Genomic DNA, 21841 nt, shown 5'->3' with positions numbered 1-21841 from the left:
AAGAGTGCAAGCCTCATACCACACCTACCACATAACCACACACGTGGGCATAAGATTAAAAAAATTAAAAAAAAAAAGATTATGGGGTTGTTTTAATGCAATACACAACTTTTTCAAAAAGCCTTCAACTGAGTCAAGGATATGGATGTCTGGATTTACATTGTGTCACATAAATTAAGAGACATATGCAGTTACTTTACTTAAAATAATATCCCATTAGTCATTTCAGTGCGTGAAACTGAATCAGACAGTATTTAATGGTGTCACTCCCGTGGGAGATGCTTTTTAAAGGCTTGTTTGCACAAGAAGATGCCTCTGCAAATCATCTCACCGACACATGGAAAAAAAAAACTCCCGTGCAGTCCGTGCAGTAAGTGGGCATCGTCTGACAGATAGAAAAACCGAACTGAAAGGCAGAGAGAGAGAGAGAATAGGAGAGATCCACATGGCATGCACAGTCATTTCCTGCCTCTAAATCATTCTATTTATGTAGACTGACTATGTTTATGAATCCATTAGGAAATGTGACTCTATAATTAGTCTGTTCCTCATCAGTGGATGAGTCCAAACAAAAAGGACAGAATCTCGGATATCACCAAATGACAAATGGCTGCGCTCGCTGCCCATTATTGCAGCTCTAAAGTGAGTGGGCATGAATTACACCTTCGCTCTGCAATGTCAAGTGTCTTCCTCATATTTGCTCATGTGTGGAGTTTTTTTTTTTTTTTTGGAAAATCACCATTGCAGTTAGTCTGCTAGAAGTTCAGGAATGTGCAGCTCTGTGCCACACAGCAGACCGAACCCACTCGCTAATTATGTGTAATAATGTTGCTTCACTTTTCTTGTTGCGCCAAGGGGAAAAGCAGGCAGCGCTAAGCACATGTGGCCAGAGGTTAAGTCTGGTGGGCTCAAAGTGTGTCAGCAATAATATGTCAGCCAGTATTATATATGGGTTTGTGTATGCCTGACCTTTATGTGTATATGTGTCTGTGTCAAAGGCGGTTGGTGTGTGTAATGTGAGTTTATGTGTCTGACTGGGACCCACATGTGGCCATAGGTCGGCAGAGCTGTCGGAGAACTGATTGGCCCTCTACTGTCTGGCATCAAGATTATGTAATTAATGCTCAGTAAAGCCACAGAACAGCCATGTTTTCTTCAGGCTGCCTCTCATTGAAGTTTTATTGGCTCTGACCATGAAAGGCCCCCTAATGAAGGGCAGGATGCTGGGGGAAGTTGAGGAGACAGGGGAGAGCAGATGAGGGGAGGCAGAATGGTAGCAAAGAAAGAAGAGAGCATGGGGTGAGAGGCCACTCATTTTAGCCTACTTGTGCAGTAATTATGTGGTGAGCATCTCTACAGAAATACTATAGATGTTAGACTAAATCTTCCTAGAAAAAAACCCTCGCGCTTGGTTCGAAACTGGATAGTTGTAAAGGGAAATTCTTACGCTTTCCTTCAGAAAAAAATTGCAGCAAATTAAACGTCTTTTCGTGTAAAAGACACAGCATAGTATAAATAAACTATGAAGAGAAAAGTATTGGGCCAAATATCTTAATCTTTGAATTCAGGTGTTTTTGGTCTTGTTGTCACATGATTATAAAGTCAAGCACCTAGCCGTGCAGTCTGTCTTTGCAAGCACATGTGCAAGAATGAGTCACCCTAAGAAAGCTTACCGAATTCAAGCACGGTGTGTTAATAGGATTGTGGCATCCATTGTGGCAACAAGACAGTTTGGGAAGTTTCTTCCTTTCTAGACATTCCACCATCAGCTGTAAGTGCAACGGGAAGGATTTAGGAACCACAGCCACAAAACTTTAGACCACATAAAGTTACAAAGGGGGGGTTGCCAGCTGCTGAAACGCGTAGTGCATAAACGTTGCCAATGCTCTTCTGGTTCAGTAACTGCATAGTTCCAAGCCTCATTTCACTTTAACATCAGCATGAACACTGAGTACCAGGAGCTGCATGGTGTGGATTTCCACAGCAAGCAGCTCCTGTAGTACTTTTGTTCATATACTGTGTAATAAACTGTTAATAGTTATCAGTAAATTGCCCATTTAAAAGGTTACTGCAGGTTACAAGAGTATGAAGAAATCACAGTAGTTTGTATTTTTAAGACAGTTGATCCATAACAGAGTTCATTGGGACCCCACTATTCCATTTTTTGTCCACCCAGTTGCAGCAACAGTAACCCTGAACCACAACTCAAGGGTTATCTTATCAGAGCTGTTGCTGTCTGTTGTCAGTACTTCCTCTCCTCCTTTGTCATTGCAACAGATTTACAGTTGGACCATTTTGTTTTTCGTTAGGGATAGCCATGTTGAAATGTGATACTAAGCATTATTAGGCTCACCTCTGGGGCTTTAACAAGTCATTCTCCCACTGCATTGCCTAATAAAAGATCAATAAACAGAACTGTAATTTGAAGGGAAACACTGGGTAATAAATCACTTTGAAACTGACTCATTTATAGTAATTAAAGAAAATGGCTTTGCCTTGTATAAATATTCATATTTAGGAAAGGAATTTTATATAAAATGGTTTGGAATAAACTTAAATTGTAATTTTATTTCCCCACAGCAGCCTTTAGATTACTGTACAAGGTTCTACTTTCTGCCTCTTAATAACTGGACTGAAATGCGCGTGCTAGAATTCATTGCTGTCAAATGCAAGACCTCTGTGTTTTCCAATTTAGTTTCATTGTTTGTATAAGAAAAGTAATTGTGAAACCTGCACATGTTAATGTCAGCTTTTCTGGGAAATTCCCCATTGACTGTAATGCCTCCATTGCGTGGCACCTTCTGAAAATGAAAACTAAAGGAGTGGAAAGTTGTTCTTGAAACCACATCTAGATTTCAACAGTGTGAGTGCACTCGGGTCTCAAAGGGGTTAAAACATTGCTTGAGAGTTTTTATGTAAATATAAGTGTGCTGTTTCAACAGATGTAATCGGCCTTTAGAGCGAGATCATTGTGTCCTCTCCCTAAAACCAGTCTCATCCTGGGCTCTTGCAGATAGCATCGATTCTGCATCCTCTCTGGGTTTTTATGTCAACCATTAGCCAGAGTTCAGCACATTCACTGGAGTGCTCAAGTGTGTATGCATCACTCACTTGATCTGTCTCCCTCCTTTCTTGTTTCTCAGTCAATGCCTCTTTGCATCAGTCAGTTTCATTTACATTTTCTCTCTGTTTTGCCATTTTGTTCCTTCCTTGTACGAGCGTGGCGAGTCCAAACGATCATACCTACATCCTTACACGTTTAAACACTTTAAAAAACAAAAGTTTGAGTTGTTTTAAAGCTTGTTTTTTTCTTCTTGCTAGCCATTTTGCATTGCCATTTTTGATCTACTTTATTGTCCCCTTGATCACATTTACCCAGCATCTGTCTGTGCACACGCAGCTTCCAGAAAAACCTAGATTTGCCCATCTCCAAACACGGAGCCCTCCACAGTTGCCAAAGACAGATGATGACAGAAAAAGGAGAAATGTTGATGGTTAGTGCAAAGGATAGACAGATTATATTGTAGAGAAAAATGAGAAATAGCGAAGGAAACTGTGGAGGGGGGTGGGTGAGCTTATGAGGCAAGATAAGGAGGGGAGAGAATATGATGATGGATGACTTAGGGAAAATGACAGAGAAGTGAGCTGAGGGGAGAAAGCGGCAGGGAGGGATTTGCATTCAGAATGGTGAGGATAAAGTGCAGGAAATAGAAGAAATAGAGAACTTTCAGTGAACAGGAGCGGGGAAAAAATAATTGGAATTAAGTGAAAATGGCAAATGGTCCTTTGATTCTTTGGGTTAATCTCGCAAACAGGCACTGTCGTGGATGAGAAATGTCCCCTGTGGTGTGTTGCGTTGTGCTTTTGTATGTCTCTGTGGGCATCCTGGCACTGTTGCTGCTCAGTAATCTGAGCACATTCCAGTCTTTTCCATGCATGGAGAAAATCTTAGGTACACCCACAAAATGCTTTCCCAGAAATTACCACCGGACAGAGCGGTGTCCATGAAGTCTAATTGAAACACCACTTTCAATACCTTTCAATAATGATCACTGAACACATTTTTGATTTTGTTTTTTGTTGACAGTATATTTTGCAGTGATATGTGACTTTATTCAAAAAAGGCAAAAAAATCTCTAATGCATACACAATGACAGACTCTACGAATGTGGCAGTGGTGTAACCTCATTCTTCCAACTTCATTCAATTACCTGCACACTATTTTTAGACGATCAGTTCTCCTTTTCTATTTCTCATATGTCTTTTCGAATGAATGAACTGCTCCTCTCATCTGTCTCTTGCTGTGAAAACTCATAAGCTTATGTGAAGAGATGACAAAATCTAAAATTTATGATAACCTCTTATGAATAACTCTCACACAAGTAATGATATATACTTTTAACCGGTGTGTTGGTAAAAGTCCATCTGGTCCTTTTTGGTTCCGATCCCTTTCATGTATCTAATTTAGGCTATTCTATGTTGTGTAAAGCTAAAAAGCATGACGCAGATTTTCCAATCTTATGTTGCTTCTGTCCTAAACTAACATAGTGGCTAACATAGTAACATTTTTCTTTGTGTGTTGATTTCAACCAAATGCAGTATTAGGAAACAAAATAGCAAGTTTGGTGGTTAATATTTTCCTGGGAATATTTTTTTTTTTACAGTGACCTTGATATCATAACAGAAGTTGAAACAGTGATTCTGGCTGCAAAACTTCAATTTTGATACATGCAAAAGGCTCAGAGTCAGCTAAGCACGCATATCTTTTAGTCTGCTTCAGATCTTTGTTCAGATTGGCAGCATCTCCCTCTGTGGCCTCGGAAACTGTGGGAGGCCACATCTCTGTGGTTCTCAGCCCCCCTATGAGAAGTCCTACATTAATTTCCCACTAGAACAACTTCTATCCTGACATTCCTTCAACATTCCTCAGGCCTCCCCTGTAATGAAAGCATTTTATCACATGGCTTTGCCTTCATTTCTCCAATTTGTTTATAAAAAGATAGATTGCATGAAAAGTGGGATGCATAAAGCGTTGCCTGGGTTTGATGAACAGACACATGTACACTAATAGACATTAAGTGCTTTTTCTTACCACAAATATAAATTGTCAGTATTCTCTCTGTTTAAAACAAAACGCTTTTGAGAGCGCCCGAGCTTTGGTCGTGGTTTGTCTTAAGCCTTTTCTCTCGCCCACACTGATCAGAGTGAAGCTGCTAATGGGGAATTGCCATTTAGATGGATTGTTCACTTAGCGTTCCCCCCTTATGGCTATGTAAACTGGACTCTAAAACAAATCTAGTCTGTAAATCTGTCAAGTGAGACACAGTCTTTCTTTTGTTGGATTTTAAATGAAGCTGTATTGATGTGTGTATACACTCCAGAAGTGGAAAAATGCTGGGTGCGTCACCACTGATGAGTTTTTCATCATTTACAGCAGCAAATGTGACTAACATATGGCTACACAGCATGTAATGTTGTCACCATCAGTGATGCATGTGTGCCCATAGTGTATTTCTTTGGGGCCATCTGATGGAAAAGAGGCACTTTTTATGTATGTCACTTCTAACTGCAAGACTATCTATAAGTACAGTTTGACAAGGAGAGTAACACGTCAAGTAAACTCTCCAATAGTTTGATTAATAGGAGGTTTTGGCAAACTTCTTCCATCTTAGCGGTTATGTATAGACCAGAGCTGGTATGTACCCAGTGCTGTTTTCTCCAATTGGGACATCAAAACTCAACTAAGTAAAAACATACAGTTCAAGTTAAAACTTTTTCAACAGGTAATCAGTGAAGAAATCAGCTATAGCACAGTTTTTCTTTAGCTACTTTTATATTTTAGAGAAAAATGTTGTTACATGTTTAGTTTACATTTTCTGTTGGATGTTGACTGCCTTTTGTTTCTCTGTCAAGATGATCCCTCACTACTTGAATAATGTTTAGGTCTGTGCTTTGGGGAGACCAATCCATGACTGATAGTGTGTTACATTGCACTGGCAGTGTGTTTGAGGGTCATTGTCATGCTGAAAAATGAAGCCAGTTTAGTGGATTAAAAGCTACCTGTTTTTCTTCCTTATTTGTCGATTGACAGCCACCTTTCCATTTCTGACGAGGAATCACCTCTTTAGGAATCACCTTGATGGTGTCAACATATCATTTCATGCCTGTGTGTTGTGTTATTGTTGTCATTGTTTTAATTTCAACTAAAGAAACATGATAAATTTATGTGTTTTAAGCTTTTTGCTTTGTGTAGACAAAACACTGGTTCATCGTGGTTTTTATGCTTGAATGATTCATAGATCAATGTTGAGTGGCTGAAAAAAAGAAGAAAATCTTCAGAAAGTCCAGAGTAACAGAAAGTATTGCTCACGATCAGTCCAACAAAATACTTGAAATTGCACGATAATTGCTGTCTCTCTCTTTTGTTCCATGGGATGTTAAGTCAACCTGAAACTTATGCAAGCCAAACTCCATCTGGTATGAAGAAGCGAAGAGAGGATATGTTATAAGTATGAAGGTGAAGCCCTAGTGGCTCTACAACATTGATTTTCTGTCTCACATCTCCTGAAGAGTCACATAGCAACAGAGACCTCTGAATCTGTAATCAGATCCAATCAATGGTGCTCCTGTCCTGGGCCACACACATGTGAACCACCATATAAGTAAATTAACCTGCACACACAAAGCATAACATCTATTCTACCATAATACGACACACTGACGTTAGATATACAGAAGACAAATGAATGAGGAAAGTCCAAACAAACTGATACAATAGTCAGCTACAATTTTCACCTCCACCCTGACAGGGACAGAAAGATGGGGATAGTGAATTGGAAAGGTGGAATGGCACCCAAGGGAGCAATGGAACATTCACACTGGTGCTCATCCATCTCCAGGACATGAGCAAGCTGGCTGCCTGTAGCATGCCAAACAGAGGACGCCTTATAGAGAATTCAACATGAGCTGTAGGCCAGCCTCGTATATGTGTGGCAGACGTCCTTTTGTACACACATACTAACACACACAGCTGCTTCTTAAACTCCTCGATCTTACATTGCACACCAATGGTGACCCCAGCGATCTAACTGGAATGGGTCTGATGCTGGTGGAGCCACATTTCTCTAGCTGGCCATTGTCACATGAAGACAAAGTTACACTGTTTTGGTAACGGCCAGACTTTCCTGTTGACAAATGTTCAAGCTTCTCTTCACCGCCTTACTAAGGCACACTACATTCTAATCATGCCCTCACCTTACACATCAGCTTAAAAACACTGATTTGAAACCTAGATTAGACAATAAGCAACCTTAAAATTAGGCTACAGCTTTTGTTTTGTTAGCTTGCTAAAATGGCACTATTATATCTAGCACCACTGCTCTAAATTGTGAGTAAAATTAACAAAAAACTTAAAACCACCATGCTTTTATTTTAATATTATTTATTTCATTTATAAATTCACCATCATTAAGTAAAATCCAACTGAAATATATAAAATAAAATGTTTATTTATTCAAATAATGAATCATTAAGGAAAATGGGCTAGGTGTAAACTAGCTGTAGATCAATCAATTGCCTTTCATTTGACCAGATTCCATTAAATTAAACATTTTGCATTATGCTTAGTTAAGAAACAAAATTAAGGATTTGTTTTTTAAGGAGTTTATTTCAAATCAAAACCTATAAAATGCAACCACAAAGTTGAAACATTTACAGATAGCAAAGCATTTTAAGACTGGTTTAAACAAAGATGCCATGGCAGTTACAGCATCTTGTTTACTCAAGCCCAGAATTTGCATTGTAATTCGCATAAAAAGTTAGCAAATGATAATGCACGATGCTTTCAGAGCATGCTCAGTTTGTTGCTTTTGTTTGTTGCCTTTCTTAATGTTGTAACACCAGCTGCAATGAGATTCAACAGCTCTTGCTCTAGTCACAGTTCTTTCTTTTGCCTCTTCCCATCTTTCCTTGTATGATACTGAAAAAGTGTGACAGGGAGCAAGGTCTGAAAAATCTCTTCCCCTGTGGGTCTTAAGTAAGTAAGTAAGTAAGTAAAATTTTATTTATATAGCACATTTCTAGATAAAAGATCACAAAGTGCTTCACAAGGTATAAAACAAAAACAGTCAAAAGTTGACAAAATGCAATTTTAAAAAGATGTGTTTTAAGCTGTTTTTTAAAAGTAATCACTGAGTCTGCAGATCTTAAGTTCTGAGGAAGAGAATTCCACAGTCTGGCGGCCACAGTAGCAAAAGCTACTGTGGCCGCCAGACTGTCTTATTAGTGAGTGTTTAAAAAGAGCGAGCTGTCCACTGCAAGTGTGGTGATTCAAGTCTGTCTCTATTTTTCTTTCATAACGGAGAGAATAATTTGGGATTCTTATGGGATAGGAAAATATTGCAAAGCTAAATGCCTGTTCATATTTGATGCTCTTCATACACAGAATGGCTGAGCAGAGGGAGTGATCTGATAAGTACAATGTTGAAAACTTTTACAGCTCTTGACATGCACAAAAGCTTTGTCAATGCGTGCTGGCTTTTATTCTGTTTTATGTTTCAGAAATAAATTGTCTATCACTTCACAATAGCATTTTCCCACTATTGGACACAAAATGACAACATCGTCATGCTCAGTGTCAAGAAAAATACACAATTTAATGCTGTCTTCTTGCCCACTGCCAGCAGAACTGTACATGATGTGAAACACAACTGACAAGTGAGGCCAATCAGTGGTTTGGAGACAAAAACAAAACAAAAAAAATCCATTATATCCTATTGCAGATTTGATCCCTGTCAGCATGTCCGAGGCTCTTCTTGATGCAATGTTGTGTTGAAAATGATTTAATTGGACTCAATTAGTCAGCTCAAAAACTCACTGATCATAATGCTAATTGGCCTGCGGAGCAGGGTGAAAGATCGGCATCCTGCAACGATGGCATGTGTTACTTTGTTGTAAGCACTGACAAACCTCTGAAGAGAGCGAAATTGATACATTGACGAGTGAAAGTCAAGAAGGAGAGCTGTGGTTAATGGCAGCCGCAGGTCCTCCTTCGTTTCTCCTCTGCCTCACCCAACTGCCCATTTTTGAAAAGCTATTTCCAGCGCTTTCCTTCTTCCTTTGCTCATCACTGTAATCCCCTTGCTGAAAAGGTAAGACAATCTGGGGGTGGTGGTTGGGGGTACTGTCACTGCCACCCTAGTATTGCACAATCAGCTTGAATTCAGAGAACATCTGAGGAGAAAAGGCAGGTACGAATCTTAAAGCTCAGTTTGCAGTCTGTGACGTGACTGTTCTTCGTCTCTGATTGTGTGAATTAGTGTTAGATCTACTCTTTACTATGCAGTAAAGATTTCTGCATGCATGTGTGCAGTGTGTGTGTGCAAGGATGTTTAAGTGTGTTCTGGCAAAGCCAGTCAGACAGAAGCGCTGATGTGTGCCATAGTTTAAAATAGCCCCGCCAGACAGACAGCTGAGCAGCTGTGACCTCAGGTCCCCTGCCCTGAACTTTCAGTTGCACTCAGTGACCACACTGTTTCTTTCAACGTGCGTAAATACGCAATGAATCATCTATAGTCTTTATCAAAACTGCTTAATGAATAAAAGGAGTGAAATAAAAGTTCCAAGCAATTATCAGACTAACTCTATTTTAGTTTCAGACTCATATTTTAGAGTCTTTCATGGCTTTGTTCATCCAATGGCAGGCTTTGGTTTTGTCAGGCAGGAACAATCCATCCCAATTACAGCTTGGGCAAAGAGAAGGCACGCTATGCACAGACAGACTGGGCACCCTCCTCTCTCTCCTCTGCAGCCAAGCAGACACTCAGTTTTATAGCAACAAGCATGAAATAGACTCCAAGGATCAAATACAGCGTGCGTGCAGTTGGAAGTGTGCATTTGCGAGACAGGGTGTGTGAATGAGATCATTGGTGTGTGTGTGCGTGTGTGCGTGACAGATGATTTTTGTGCACGTTGTGTGCTTTAGTAAGGAAAGTGCTATTAGTTATATGTTCCTGGGCTGATGGCTAAAACAGTGGGAGGTGCGGTAAGGCTTGAAGCGCTGCTGTCACCTGATGCATTGCCATTTTGCATTTTTTTAAAATAACTAAAGATCATTGTTACACTGGAGACCAGTTATACCATCAATTCTAAATCCTTCTGACACTATGTAATTATTCTGGCTACATGCAGTGATGCTAAAATAACTCCCAAAACAGCCTCAGCCTGACATACAGTTGATTTAAACCATAGCCTCACGCTATCTCGTTGGCGATTACCGTACTCTCAGCGTCATAGCACAAAAGAAACATGGGCTTCTGCACTCCTTGTGCGTGCTTTGTGTTTGACTAAAAACGATATCAAGACTTCAGGGACAAATTAAGGGTAATTAAACTCGACGAGTAGGCAAAGTTCCCCCTCAGGAGTGGTCAACAGGTCAGTCTCACATGAGTGCAGTGAGCTGACGTCCTCCCTGTCATCATGACTGACGGTGCCAAACTTATTCATGTCTTCTGCACACCGCCTTTGCCTCTATTCCTGGCACAAACACAGACTGATATGTTTAGCAAAAGGCTTCCTAGATGCAAATAGAGAAGGTCAGACTGAGACAGCTTGCCCTGCCCATGCCCTCATAATTCAATCCTTGTCACTGCTGACCAGCTGCAAGCATGAACACACACTTTATCCTAAAAGCTAAGCCCTCCTGGCTCTAGCTGGTGCACCGAGATGATAGCTAGATGATATGGGTCAAACCATTGGAAAACAAATTACATCAACCTTTTACAGGTTCAGAAAGTATCTAAAGTATTGTAACCACCCCCCAAGTTTAAAATTTGTTTTTAAGGAACCAGGGCAACAGAAGTTGAGGCAATACAAAAAAATAAAGCTCCTGATCATACACACTGGCCTTTGTATTTATAATGCAAATTGGGTTGAAGATGGATGTAGGTATGCTGAAAAGTGCATAGGACCAACAACAGGAAAGTCGGGGAAATGACCCAAGAGTATTAAATAAAAACACCTGTGTCGATGTGTAATGTGTGTTAGTCTCTAGTAGGAAGATCTGCTTTGTTCGTGACTGGTATTCTTTAAGGACAGGCTAGAGAAGCAAACGAAAGAGCAGAGCACTTTTAATAGAGCTCAACAACACTATATCATTCCCATACAAAAGAGACGAAATGAGACAAAAAACAAATGACACGTGATGCAAAATATGTACATTTATACACATGCGAGGGTATATGACTGTAAGGAACCAGTGAGTGCAAAGAACATTGGCCTGGAACAGAACATACAAGTAGGAAAACAACCAAATAAGATTACCTGACCCAAAATGTGAAACGTTTGAACTGTTGTAACCCACATAGGTGTGGTCATCTTTACTGTCCATTAACTACAATACTTTTATTGTATGTATGGCATGCCAGCACAATATAGACCTATTGAGTTTAGACACTGTGTCTGTGTAGCTTTTACATATGGCGTAGTCAGCATTTATACTGCATCTTCTTAACAGGGACCATTCATCATCCTCATTTACTGGTAATCTGCAGTGCTAGTACCAGTGGATACAACCAATCTACACAAGAAGGAAAAGATGTATAAAGAGCAAGCCACGTTACTTAGTTTTGGGAGTTTTTTGACACATTTTTCTTTTGCTCTCTTGTCATGCATGACCTTTGGAAACATCAATACTTCAACTTCATCAATAGTTTGAGACTCTCGGTTTGTTTTTGCTTTTGTATGTATATTTTAAGAAAAAAATGACAAAAGCAAAAGAAGATGGGCTCACAGGCTACTGCTGTAATGAATCAAGCACAAGTTGCCCATAACTTTGTAAAAAAAATGATTTTGTTAAATTAGAATTAAAGCAGTCATGTTTGCTCCTGTTTTCAAATTCCTATTATTTACCACCCCAATTCCAAAAAAAAGTTGTGACACTGTGTCGAATGTAAATAAAAACAGCATCCTATGATTTATGAAAATTAATGGATTTTTGTAAATCAACATATCTCATAAAGATATATTTTTCTTACAGTAGAACACAGAAAAACATTAGGTCAAGTTCAAGTTGATGGCAAGCAACATTTGTCAAAAATCTTGGGACACAAAAGGCTAGATAAGTAATTGCTACTAAAAAATAGCTGAAGGAAAATGTCACAGCTAAGTAGGTTAATTGGCATGAGGTCAGTAACATAATTGAGTGTACAAAGACCATCACAGTGTGGCAGAGTTTCACTATTTCACCATAAAATTGTAAAGACTTTGGATATCATACCATCCGCAGTGTGTAATATCAGGAAAAGAGAATCTGGAGAAATCTCTGTGCGCAAGGGAGAAATGCCAAAAAAAATCACTGCTGGATTCCTGTGCTCTTCAGGTCATCAGGCAGCACTGCATTAATAACGGACATGATTCTGACATAAAAATAACAGCATGGGCTCACTAAAACTTCCACGAATCACTGTCTGTGGACACAAATACAGGTTAAAGCTCCATCAAGCCAAAAAGAAGTGATCCAGGAACATCACTTCTTTTTCTGGGCCTAATTTGACTTAAAATGGGAGAAATGGAAAACTGTTCTGGTCAGACAAATTAAAATTGAAAATTCTTTTCAGGAAATATGGATGCCACGTCCTCTGGACTCAAGAGGAAAAGTGTTGGTTTGTTATCAGCACTGAGTTCAAAGGTCTGCATTTTTGATAGCATGGAACTGGTGGCTTGTACATTTGGTGTCCTGCAACCAGCCTCCTCAGTTCCTAGACATTTACAGATTGGTGATTGCTACACAGTGGTAAACAGGACCCTGTCCCAACTTTTTTGAGAGATCTTCCTGCCATCAAAGAAAAGTATATATACCATTTTACTGGGTTCTATGGTGAATCGAATAAGGGTTTATGAGATTAGCAAATCATTCTGTTTTCAGTTATAGTTTACAAATTGTCCCAAATTTCTGAAATTAGGGTTATAGAAAGGCAAACCTTGATGTCATGTCACCAATGAGAAATGGTGGGAAAGACTTTGATAGCTCTGTAGGTTATACATGTATTAAAGTGTAATTCAATGAGTAGATACACAAACATGGATGCACAATAGACATGATCAAAATCAACAATGTACAGACTTTGTTCAAATGTCCAAAACCGTCCATTTATGTCATAGGTTTAAGGAGGAAAATTATGCATATTTCTGCATCATTCTTGATAATGCATTTTTTAAAATTTTTTGCACCCTTTCTTATTTTGTACTGAGCGACAAGCACAGCCCATTCACAGCTAACTCAAAAGAACAAAAAAAAAGAAAAGAAAAAATACGAAAACTCTATTCAGCTCAGTCAGTTAAGAGCTTTTTTTTCCCCAATCAGAACCTCATAAACTCTACCAAATCTGTCCACCTATGTACACTTACATACTATACACACCTAGTTTATCTGCACAATTCAGCCATGCATGTGTGCCTGTGCTGTACCTGTGTACTTGTTACATTCTTATCACTGCCAAGGCACGCAGTCATTAGAGAATATCAAATCTGCTGTATGAGGCCACATACCTGGGATTGATCTAGCAGTCAATGCATTCCTTAATCCCCAAATATGAATGAGTTGAGTTTTCAAATGAGACGCAGTGCTGTGACGAGGTTTTTAGCATCAAAGGGTAAGTAAACACCAGCAGCAGAAAAAGAACAAAGCGTTTTTGGCAGGTGTTTGTAAGTAAAATCAGAATGATGGCCTTTCATTTTGGATCACAAAGGTGTGTTTGTTTAAGTGAAACAAGGACGTGCATGTTTGCATACACACGTCCAGCCTCGTAGCCTTGTAGATAAGCGTGCATAATATCAGCTTGTCCAAACACCCACAATTGTGATGCTGCAGGACACCAGTCTGCATCTGCCCTGTTCTCCTTTGTATCTATGTAGGTTGAGGATAGCAGTAAGGATTATATCTGTGATATGTATATGAGTTTTTCTGTGCATGTAGGTTCCTAAAGGGACAGAGGTGAAGGTTGATCCGCAGCCTGTGCTGGCATCAGAACAGGATCCACTGCAGGCAAAGTCCAGCAAAAAGCAGTGCAAGGCTGCAGCACTGTGTCCAGCTGGCAGATGAAGAACCCCCTATCATCTTCACTAAGGGGGGCTTAGAGGGGTTTTCTTGTGGGCTGTCACCTTCAGGATGTTTCCCTAATGGTTTACCAGCACTGGATGGTTCGGGTACTGTGGGAGACGAAAACAGAGAGAGACAACGGGAAAGAGAAACAGGAAATAACAAGTTTAGCCTCCATTGAATTCAGGCATATGTGCTTAAATGTTCTTTGGGTTTGTATATTATATTCAATAATCACTTAGTCAAGATTCCCATTACTTCAACTCTAATACCTTTCAAAGACTAGTGGCAGTGGCTGTTTCAGTTCAAAGTGCCCATAATTTGCTTTCAAAAATGCTTTCTTTTTTATTTATTTAGTTTAATTTAGTTTTTTTTTTTGCCAGTGCATTTATAGTGCTGCTAAGTTGCTTAATAGCTAAAAGTATTTTTTTTAATTACACACATAAAATAAAAACTGAACATTTTAATCCTTGACTTGTGAGAGAGGTGCTCTTTCCAGAGGCGGAGGCCTGCTTGTAGCGCTCATCTTAATGATTTACCCACAGAACTTCCAACTGTGGTAATGCAAAGGCCTGCTGAAGATTCAAAGGTTTCGTTAGAGAAGGCAGCTGACTTTACAAGCAGCACAACAGCAGGTTAGTGCAGAATGTCAAATCTCCAAAGAGAGCAAAGAGGAGTCATGTTTTTCTTTGGATGTTGACCTCAAAAAGGACAGCTGGACTACAAGGAAATCCTGCTCAAGATACAAGCTATTAACCAGAAACCTACAGTTAGTGGTGGGAACAGTCATACGGTTATTGTTCATGTGTCCAACAGCAGAGGGGAAGAAACTGTTCTTATGGCGAGAGGTTCTGGTGCGGATGGACCGGAGCCTCCTGCCTGAGGGGAGCAGGTCAAACAGACTGTGTCCAGGGTGAGAAGGGTCAGCTGAGATCCGAGCTGCACGCCCCAGTGTCCTGGAGGTGTACAGGTCCTGCAGAGATGGGAGTCTGCAGCCAATCACCTTCTCAGCAGAGCGCACAACACGCTGCAGTCTCTGTTTGTCCCTGATAGTGGCTCCAGCGTACCACACGGTGATGGAGGAGGTGAGGATGGACTCGATGATTGCAGTGTAGAATTGCATCATCGTCCGTGTTGGCAGGTTGAATTTCTTCAGCTGCCTCAGGAAGTACATCCTCTGCTGGGCTTTCTTGATGACGGAGGTGATGGTGGGCTCCCACTTCAGGTCCTGGGTGATGGTGGTACCCAGGAAGCGGAATGAGTCCACAGAGGTGATGGGGGTGTCAGTCAGGATGATGGGGGGGAGTGGAGCTGTGTGCTTCCTGAAGTCCACAATAATCTCCACTGTCTTCTGGGCATTCAGCACCAGGTTGTTGTGGCTGCACCAGGACACCAAACGTTCAACCCCCCTCCTGTAGGCAGACTCATCCCCGTCCGAGATGAGTCCAATAACGGTGGTGTCATCTGCAAACTTGATTAGCTTGACAGACTGGTGGGTGGAGGTGCAGCAGTTAGTATACAGGGAGAAGAGCAGAGGAGAAAGAACAAAGCCCTGAGGGGAGCCGGTGCTGATGGTCCGGGAGTCCGAGACATTCTTTCCCAGCCTCACATGCTGTTTCCTGTCCGTCAGGAAGTCAGTGATCCACCGGCAGATGGGATCAGGCACATTCATCTGGGAAAGCTTGTCTCGGAGATGGTCTGGAAGGATGGTGTTGAAGGCAGAGCTGAAGTCCACAAACAGGATCCTGGCATAGGTTCCTGGGGAGTCCAGATGCTGCAGGATGAAGTGTAGGGCCATGTTGATGGCGTCATCTACAGACCTGTTGGCTCTGTATGCAAACTGCAGGGGGTCCAGGAGGGGGGCCGTGAGGGTCTTGAGGTAGGAGAGAACCAGGCGCTCAAAAGACTTCATGACCACAGATGTCAGAGCCATGGGTCTGTAGTCATTTAGTCCAGTGATCCTAGGTTTCTTGGGGACAGGGATTATGGTAGAGGACTTGAAGCAGGCAGGCACATGACATGCCTCCAGTGAGGAGTTGAAAATTAACTGAAAGATTTGATAATTTTGATTTGACAAGGTTGACAACAACATTATTTGTTTTTGCTGTATAAGAAACACTAATAATGACAGTAAGTCATAAGAAAGTAATTGCACTTTTTGTAACAGACACCCCACATAATTTACATCTATTTAGACAAAAAATTCCCAGCTGACATGAAAACTGACTGAAATCTCAGTTGTCTTTAATTTATCAGTGTCATCGCACTGCTTCTGCCATCATATCTCCTTCTCTCTGGGTGGTGACAAAATGTTGGTGTGTGAGAAATCCAAATTACCCACCCTCCCTGACTGACCCAACCCAATAAGCACATCAGTGAATTACTGGGAGCTTAACAGCCTCAGTGCAACAAGTGCACACCCAGTCTCAGTTACATTCCAATTAACCGTCATTACAAGTATTAGATGTCTAGATTTATCTGCTAGTAGGGCTGCTCGATTATGGCAAAAATGATAATCACGATTATTTTCACTGAAATTGAGATCACGATTATTTGACGATATTTATTTAACCCTTTAAGACCTACTATAGAACCAAGTCCACCAGAGCTTATATTATTTTTATTTATTTTTTTACATGCTGTAGTGCCATTTGTGGGAGCATTTCAAGTTGCTATACATCAATACAACTGTTATAGCCCATATTTTAATAATATGTATGCATTAAGTGCATAGTAATTACATAAATTGCAAAAAAGTGCAATAAACTACAAAAAAAATTGAAAATCGCTTTTGTTTTGTTTACATATATTTCTACTTGGAGAAGTTTAAGAGGTTTATCCCTCAAAACTTTAAATACAATAAAGTTGCAAAAAATAGTTTCCCACCACAGGAAATTTATTTTGAGTGTCTTCATAGTTTTATTTTGGAGATACAGCAATTTTTATATACTGCAGGAAAAACAAAAAACAATCCTATGATGCAAATTTGCAAAGAAAACAGCATGTGCATCATTTCACTGTGGGAAGTGTTACGAACAGCTGATAGGAACGGCAAAGCGTGTTTCTGGAATATTATGTTTTTGTTCCTGCAAGCGCTTTTTATGCAATTTTTGCAAAGCTATATGTGGAACGAAACCGTGACCGAGGACAAGCTGATGGCATAAGATGTAAGTACAACTCCTCCGGTTTCATATGCAAAACAAATTATTGCGCTAGCTTACACGGTTCAGGTTCTACAGGGATTTAAAAATAGTTACGCAAAACGGAGCGTGCTGCTCTGACCGGCTTTAAAGGGTTAACAATGACTTTAAAAAAATAATATAAAATAGTGTGCAACACCACTGAAGTTTTTTTTTTTAAACTCTTTTCAACCAACGGCAGTCACTCTCCTCTCCAAATAACTTCTGCTTAGCTTTCCGAGCTTCCCTCGGGTCCTCTTAATCAGCGGTCTCCACCCTTTTTTGCGCCACGGACGGTTTATGCCCGACAATATTTTCACGGACCGGCCTTTAAGGTGTCGCGGATAAATGAGGGAGGGGCTAATAATCGGCTCAGTCATTTTTAATGATCGTTGAAAGCCCAGATCGTAATCGTGATTAAAATTCGATTAATTGAGCAGCCCTATCTGCTAGCAGCACTTAGTGATCCAGAAAGGCTTCTGTGGGCGCTAAGGGAGGAATACAACAGCATCCCATCGACATAAACAGAAGCAAACAGGCACAGAGGTTAAGGGGGATTGACTTTGGCATTGGCATCAGTTTATTTTTATAGAGAAACAGGCAGTGGCGGTCCTAGCCTGTTTGGCGTCCTGGGCGAACACTCCCTCTGCCCCCCCCCCCCCCCCCTCCCACACACACACACACAAAAAATATTAAGGATTGTACACTGATATAAAAATCTTCAATTCAATTCAATTTTATTTAGATATTTACATAGATACAGAGAAAAACCCAACAATCATATGACCCCCTATGAGCAAGCACTTTGGCGACAGTGGGAGGGAAAAACTCCCTTTTAACAGGAAGAAACCTCCGGCAGAACCAGGCTTCAGCAGCGAGCAGGCGCACCGAGGGCTCTCGCGCTCACTTTATAGAATTTCGAAAAAACATCGGTGCATATATAAGTCTGTATCATAATGTCTGGTGTTTTTGTGTTTGTTGGTTTTTTAAATTTTGTTTTATTTTGGAAGTTGGTTATTAGATGCTGCTCCAGCCAGCCAGAGAATCCCCCGCCGCCCCGGCCGCAAGCAGCAGGCGCATCTCGCAAACGGAGGGCGCTCTTACTCCCAGCAAATGGGCGATAGAAAACCGATCGGTGCCTATGCCATTCCCAATATGCGCTGGCATGATGTCGGAGCGGCACGAGTACGAGTAATTTTTTATTTTTATTTTTTTCCCATGCCCGTGATGCCGCCCCCCACCACAGTGCCGCCCCGGGCAGCCGCCCGTGTCGCCCGTATCAAAAACCGCTATTGGAAACAGGTAAGAGGCAATAAAGCAGAAGAGTGTTGGATAGACTGTAGTGATTTCTTTGGGTTTAATCAGATATTTATATGTTTACACCATTTTCACTGAAAGCGATTGTTATTTGGTCATGCCAGACTCAGACTGCGTACAAAAATCTCCATACATTTAGCGAGCAAACAAGAGATGACAAGATAACATGTGATGACAAGATCATAAGATAAAACAGAACCTGAGAGAATACTGCCAAATAACACAGCTGGTAAGTTGGAAACGATCCAAAGCCTGAAGGTGTTGCACTCAAGATTACCCCAGAAGTTTAGCTGACCCCTTTTGACTGAGATGTGCCAAAAAAGGTGTCGCTGGATAGCAAAATGGTACAAATAAACAGAGTGAATAGAATAATTTTTGTAGCAACCCCTTTATATAAGTTAACAAGTTAACAATTACTTCTGGAACTGATTTAGGCGAGGCCCTAGCACTGGTTGTGATGGGGATTATGCTCAATATCAGAGTCCCCACACTGAGGCAAAGCCTAATGCCAAGTGGTTTCTTTAAACTGTATCTGTGTAAATAGGGCTAGGCGGGGCTCTTGAGACAAAAGTGTTTTGTGTGCCAATGGTTTTTGTTGTTCCAGTAGACAATAGACAAAGACATCATTTATCCCAAATCAGATTGCTGTTATTGTTTCAGTGGAAATGGGCTGCATCTCATCAGGGGGGTGTAAAAAAACAGCATTTGAATAAGCCAACACAACACTAATACTGCTCTGCTGTTGGCTAACCAACTGGCTAATTAATGGAGAAAGTCCTCGCCAGGACAACCAATTATGACACATTCTGCAGTACTGCCAACCAGTTAATGTCTCCTGTGATCATTTAAATCAAAGAAAATTAGATGCAATCAGTTTTAAAAGGAGAGTCAATACTCAGTAAACTAATAATGTAACCAGGCCTATTTTTGTCAAAGTATTTAAGTGGTGCTCTGAGCTTATTTGACAGCAACTCAACCTGAGCATATTCCATTACCTTTTATAGTGAGGAGGGGGTTTTGCAGTAGAAGCTGAGGTGTTCAGGATGTTGTCTGATACATTTTGAAACTAGGATGGTGCTTTTCTGTGTGGAGTTTGCACATTCTGCCAGTGTCATGCAAGACTCCGGCAGACCAAAGACATTCACAGGCTTAGGCTATTTGGTCATTCTAAATTGGCAAGTTCAATGTGAGTATGAATGGCTATCTGTCTGCAATAGATCTGTGACCTGTCTAGGGTGTACATTGTCTCTCACTATATGACAGCTGGGATAGGCTCCTGCTCCACTGTAACCCTGAATTGGACAAGAGGAAGAAGATGGATAGATATTGAATATGGAGCTGCAAAGCAGGAGGAAAAAGAGGAAGACCACCACAGAAAAGAATCATGGATGTAGTAGGGAGGATTGGTGTGACAGAACAGGATGCTAGAGATAGGGTGAAGTAGGCAATCCCTAAAGGGACCACGTGAAAGAAGACGAAGAAAAAACTATGAAATCCCCTCAACATGTCGAGGAAGCACCGAAAATTTTTCAAACTGAAAAAAACAAACAAAATAAATACGGACAATGGATATAATTAATAACGCATGGCATTTTTAGAAGTTTAGATAAAACAAAAGAAGCACTATACAGTAAAAACGGGCATCACATTGAGTGGAAATGTTATGCAATAATACGATATGATAATATACGAGTGCCTAAGTTACATAGCAACAGGAGAAAAAAAATGTAATTACAATGGGAGAGAAAAATAAGCAGAAATTTAAAGGGAGAAAAAAGAGAAGAGTACTTGTTCCTTAAAGCCTCCAACAACTTGAGGCACAAAGAAACAGAAAACTGGGGGGCAGAAGACTAATGGAATGTTATGTTGTTGTTGTCATAATGAGACAATGTTAACAGATAAGCCATGCTTCATAAGCTGAGTCATGTGTAAATCCCCGAACAGTGGGGAAAAAGAAGGGAGAACAAGCAAGATAGAAAAAAAAAACACAGAGTGGGAGGGAGTGAAGGATGACATAGAGGGTTAGAAGAGGAAAACATTTAGTTCAGCTTTTCAGTATGAGGATGAATATCCATCGCCACTTGTATCAAGACAGATGGAATCAATCACCTCAGGCGACTTCAAGGCGATGCAATGGCACATCAACATACTTCTCCCATCACAACAGCAGTCAGTGACATATGTTCTTCATCAGTATATGACAAATGGGATTTGATTTTATAGATGTTTTTGTAATAGTCAACAAACAGGGACAGAGAAAATCAAATCAAATAAAAAAAAACAGAACCTAAGACCTTCGTGTCTGGGCAGTTTCTGGATATCGATGCATGGGTCTGTGGGGCCTGTAAACACTTCCATAATACTATAAATAATGTGCTGTAACTTTCAAACTTGCTGTTTAGGGATGCGGTAAACTGTGTCATTGAGATGAAGAGAAAATGGTTTGTGCCATTTTATACAACTGACCACCCAACTTTCACTCTGATATGTACTGCGGTTACTGTGTTACCTAACTACACATACAGTTTAACAACCTCATTGACCTCTGTGTTGGCTATGTGTGTGAGAAACAGTTCACAGTGTCCTCTGCCACTAATGCCTCTCCAGATGGGTAGCTTGTGTGTTTGGAGGAGCCTTTATTTCCCACTGGCCAAAGAGGAACAACAGCTGCTTCTAACAACCCAGGCCAAAGCTCCGAAGAAGAGGTGGACCTCAGGCTCTAGCCAAGAGGGAGGAGGGATGGGAGGGTAGCAAGAAAGAAATAGAGGAATAAAGGCAGGAAGGTGAATAATAAGAATAACAAATGTCTCGGCCATCAAAATTCTGAACGACCGAAAATTGCATGATAATTCTCCGGGCAACCGTGTTAGTTTTCTTCTTTCCCCTGCCTCCTCTTGGTTCCTTTTGGTTTGCCAGCACACAGTGGCTGCTGTCTCACAGATTAAATCCTTAAACATAGGTATGCAAAAGGAAGAACCAGACTGTTGTCAAACAGTTCTCTTTCTGTCTTCAGCTGATAAGATTTAGTCTCTCTCTTTTTTCCTCCTTTGTGTCATGTATAAACTACAGTTGGCTAGAATACTCACACCGACAGCATATAGGGTTGCAGAAACACACACACACACATTAAATAAGTTAACCCTGAAAAATTATGTCTACATTTGTGTTTTGCCTGCCTCTGTATGTGTGTATCATGAGGCGCGCATGTCTGCATAAAACTCTTGGCTCAACCCTAGCTGCAGAGCTGTAA

The 21841-nt window shown here is 40.7% G+C and overlaps 2 protein-coding genes across 5 annotated transcripts in view; one reads left to right on the top strand and one right to left on the bottom strand.

The window, feature by feature from the left end:
• Window positions 1–21841, top strand: part of LOC309693852 (uncharacterized protein) — a 548750-nt gene that overhangs the window by 349117 nt on the left and 177792 nt on the right. The window lies entirely within an intron of this gene.
• gpc5c (glypican 5c) overlaps window positions 11110–21841 on the bottom strand; it is a 109874-nt gene continuing 99142 nt past the window's right edge. For all 3 annotated transcript variants that reach the window (XM_082513443.1, XM_082513442.1, XM_082513441.1), the window contains one exon: window positions 11110–14205. In XM_082513443.1, coding sequence (XP_082369569.1) covers window positions 14021–14205 — 185 coding nt within the window. In that variant the 3' untranslated portion in view covers window positions 11110–14020. The remainder of the gene's footprint in view (window positions 14206–21841) is intronic.

The sequence above is a fragment of the Aulonocara stuartgranti genome (assembly GCF_965226115.1).
Source record: "Aulonocara stuartgranti genome assembly, chromosome: 18".
Taxonomy (NCBI): Eukaryota; Metazoa; Chordata; class Actinopteri; order Cichliformes; family Cichlidae; genus Aulonocara; species Aulonocara stuartgranti.
This window is presented reverse-complemented; position numbering and strand designations above follow the sequence as displayed.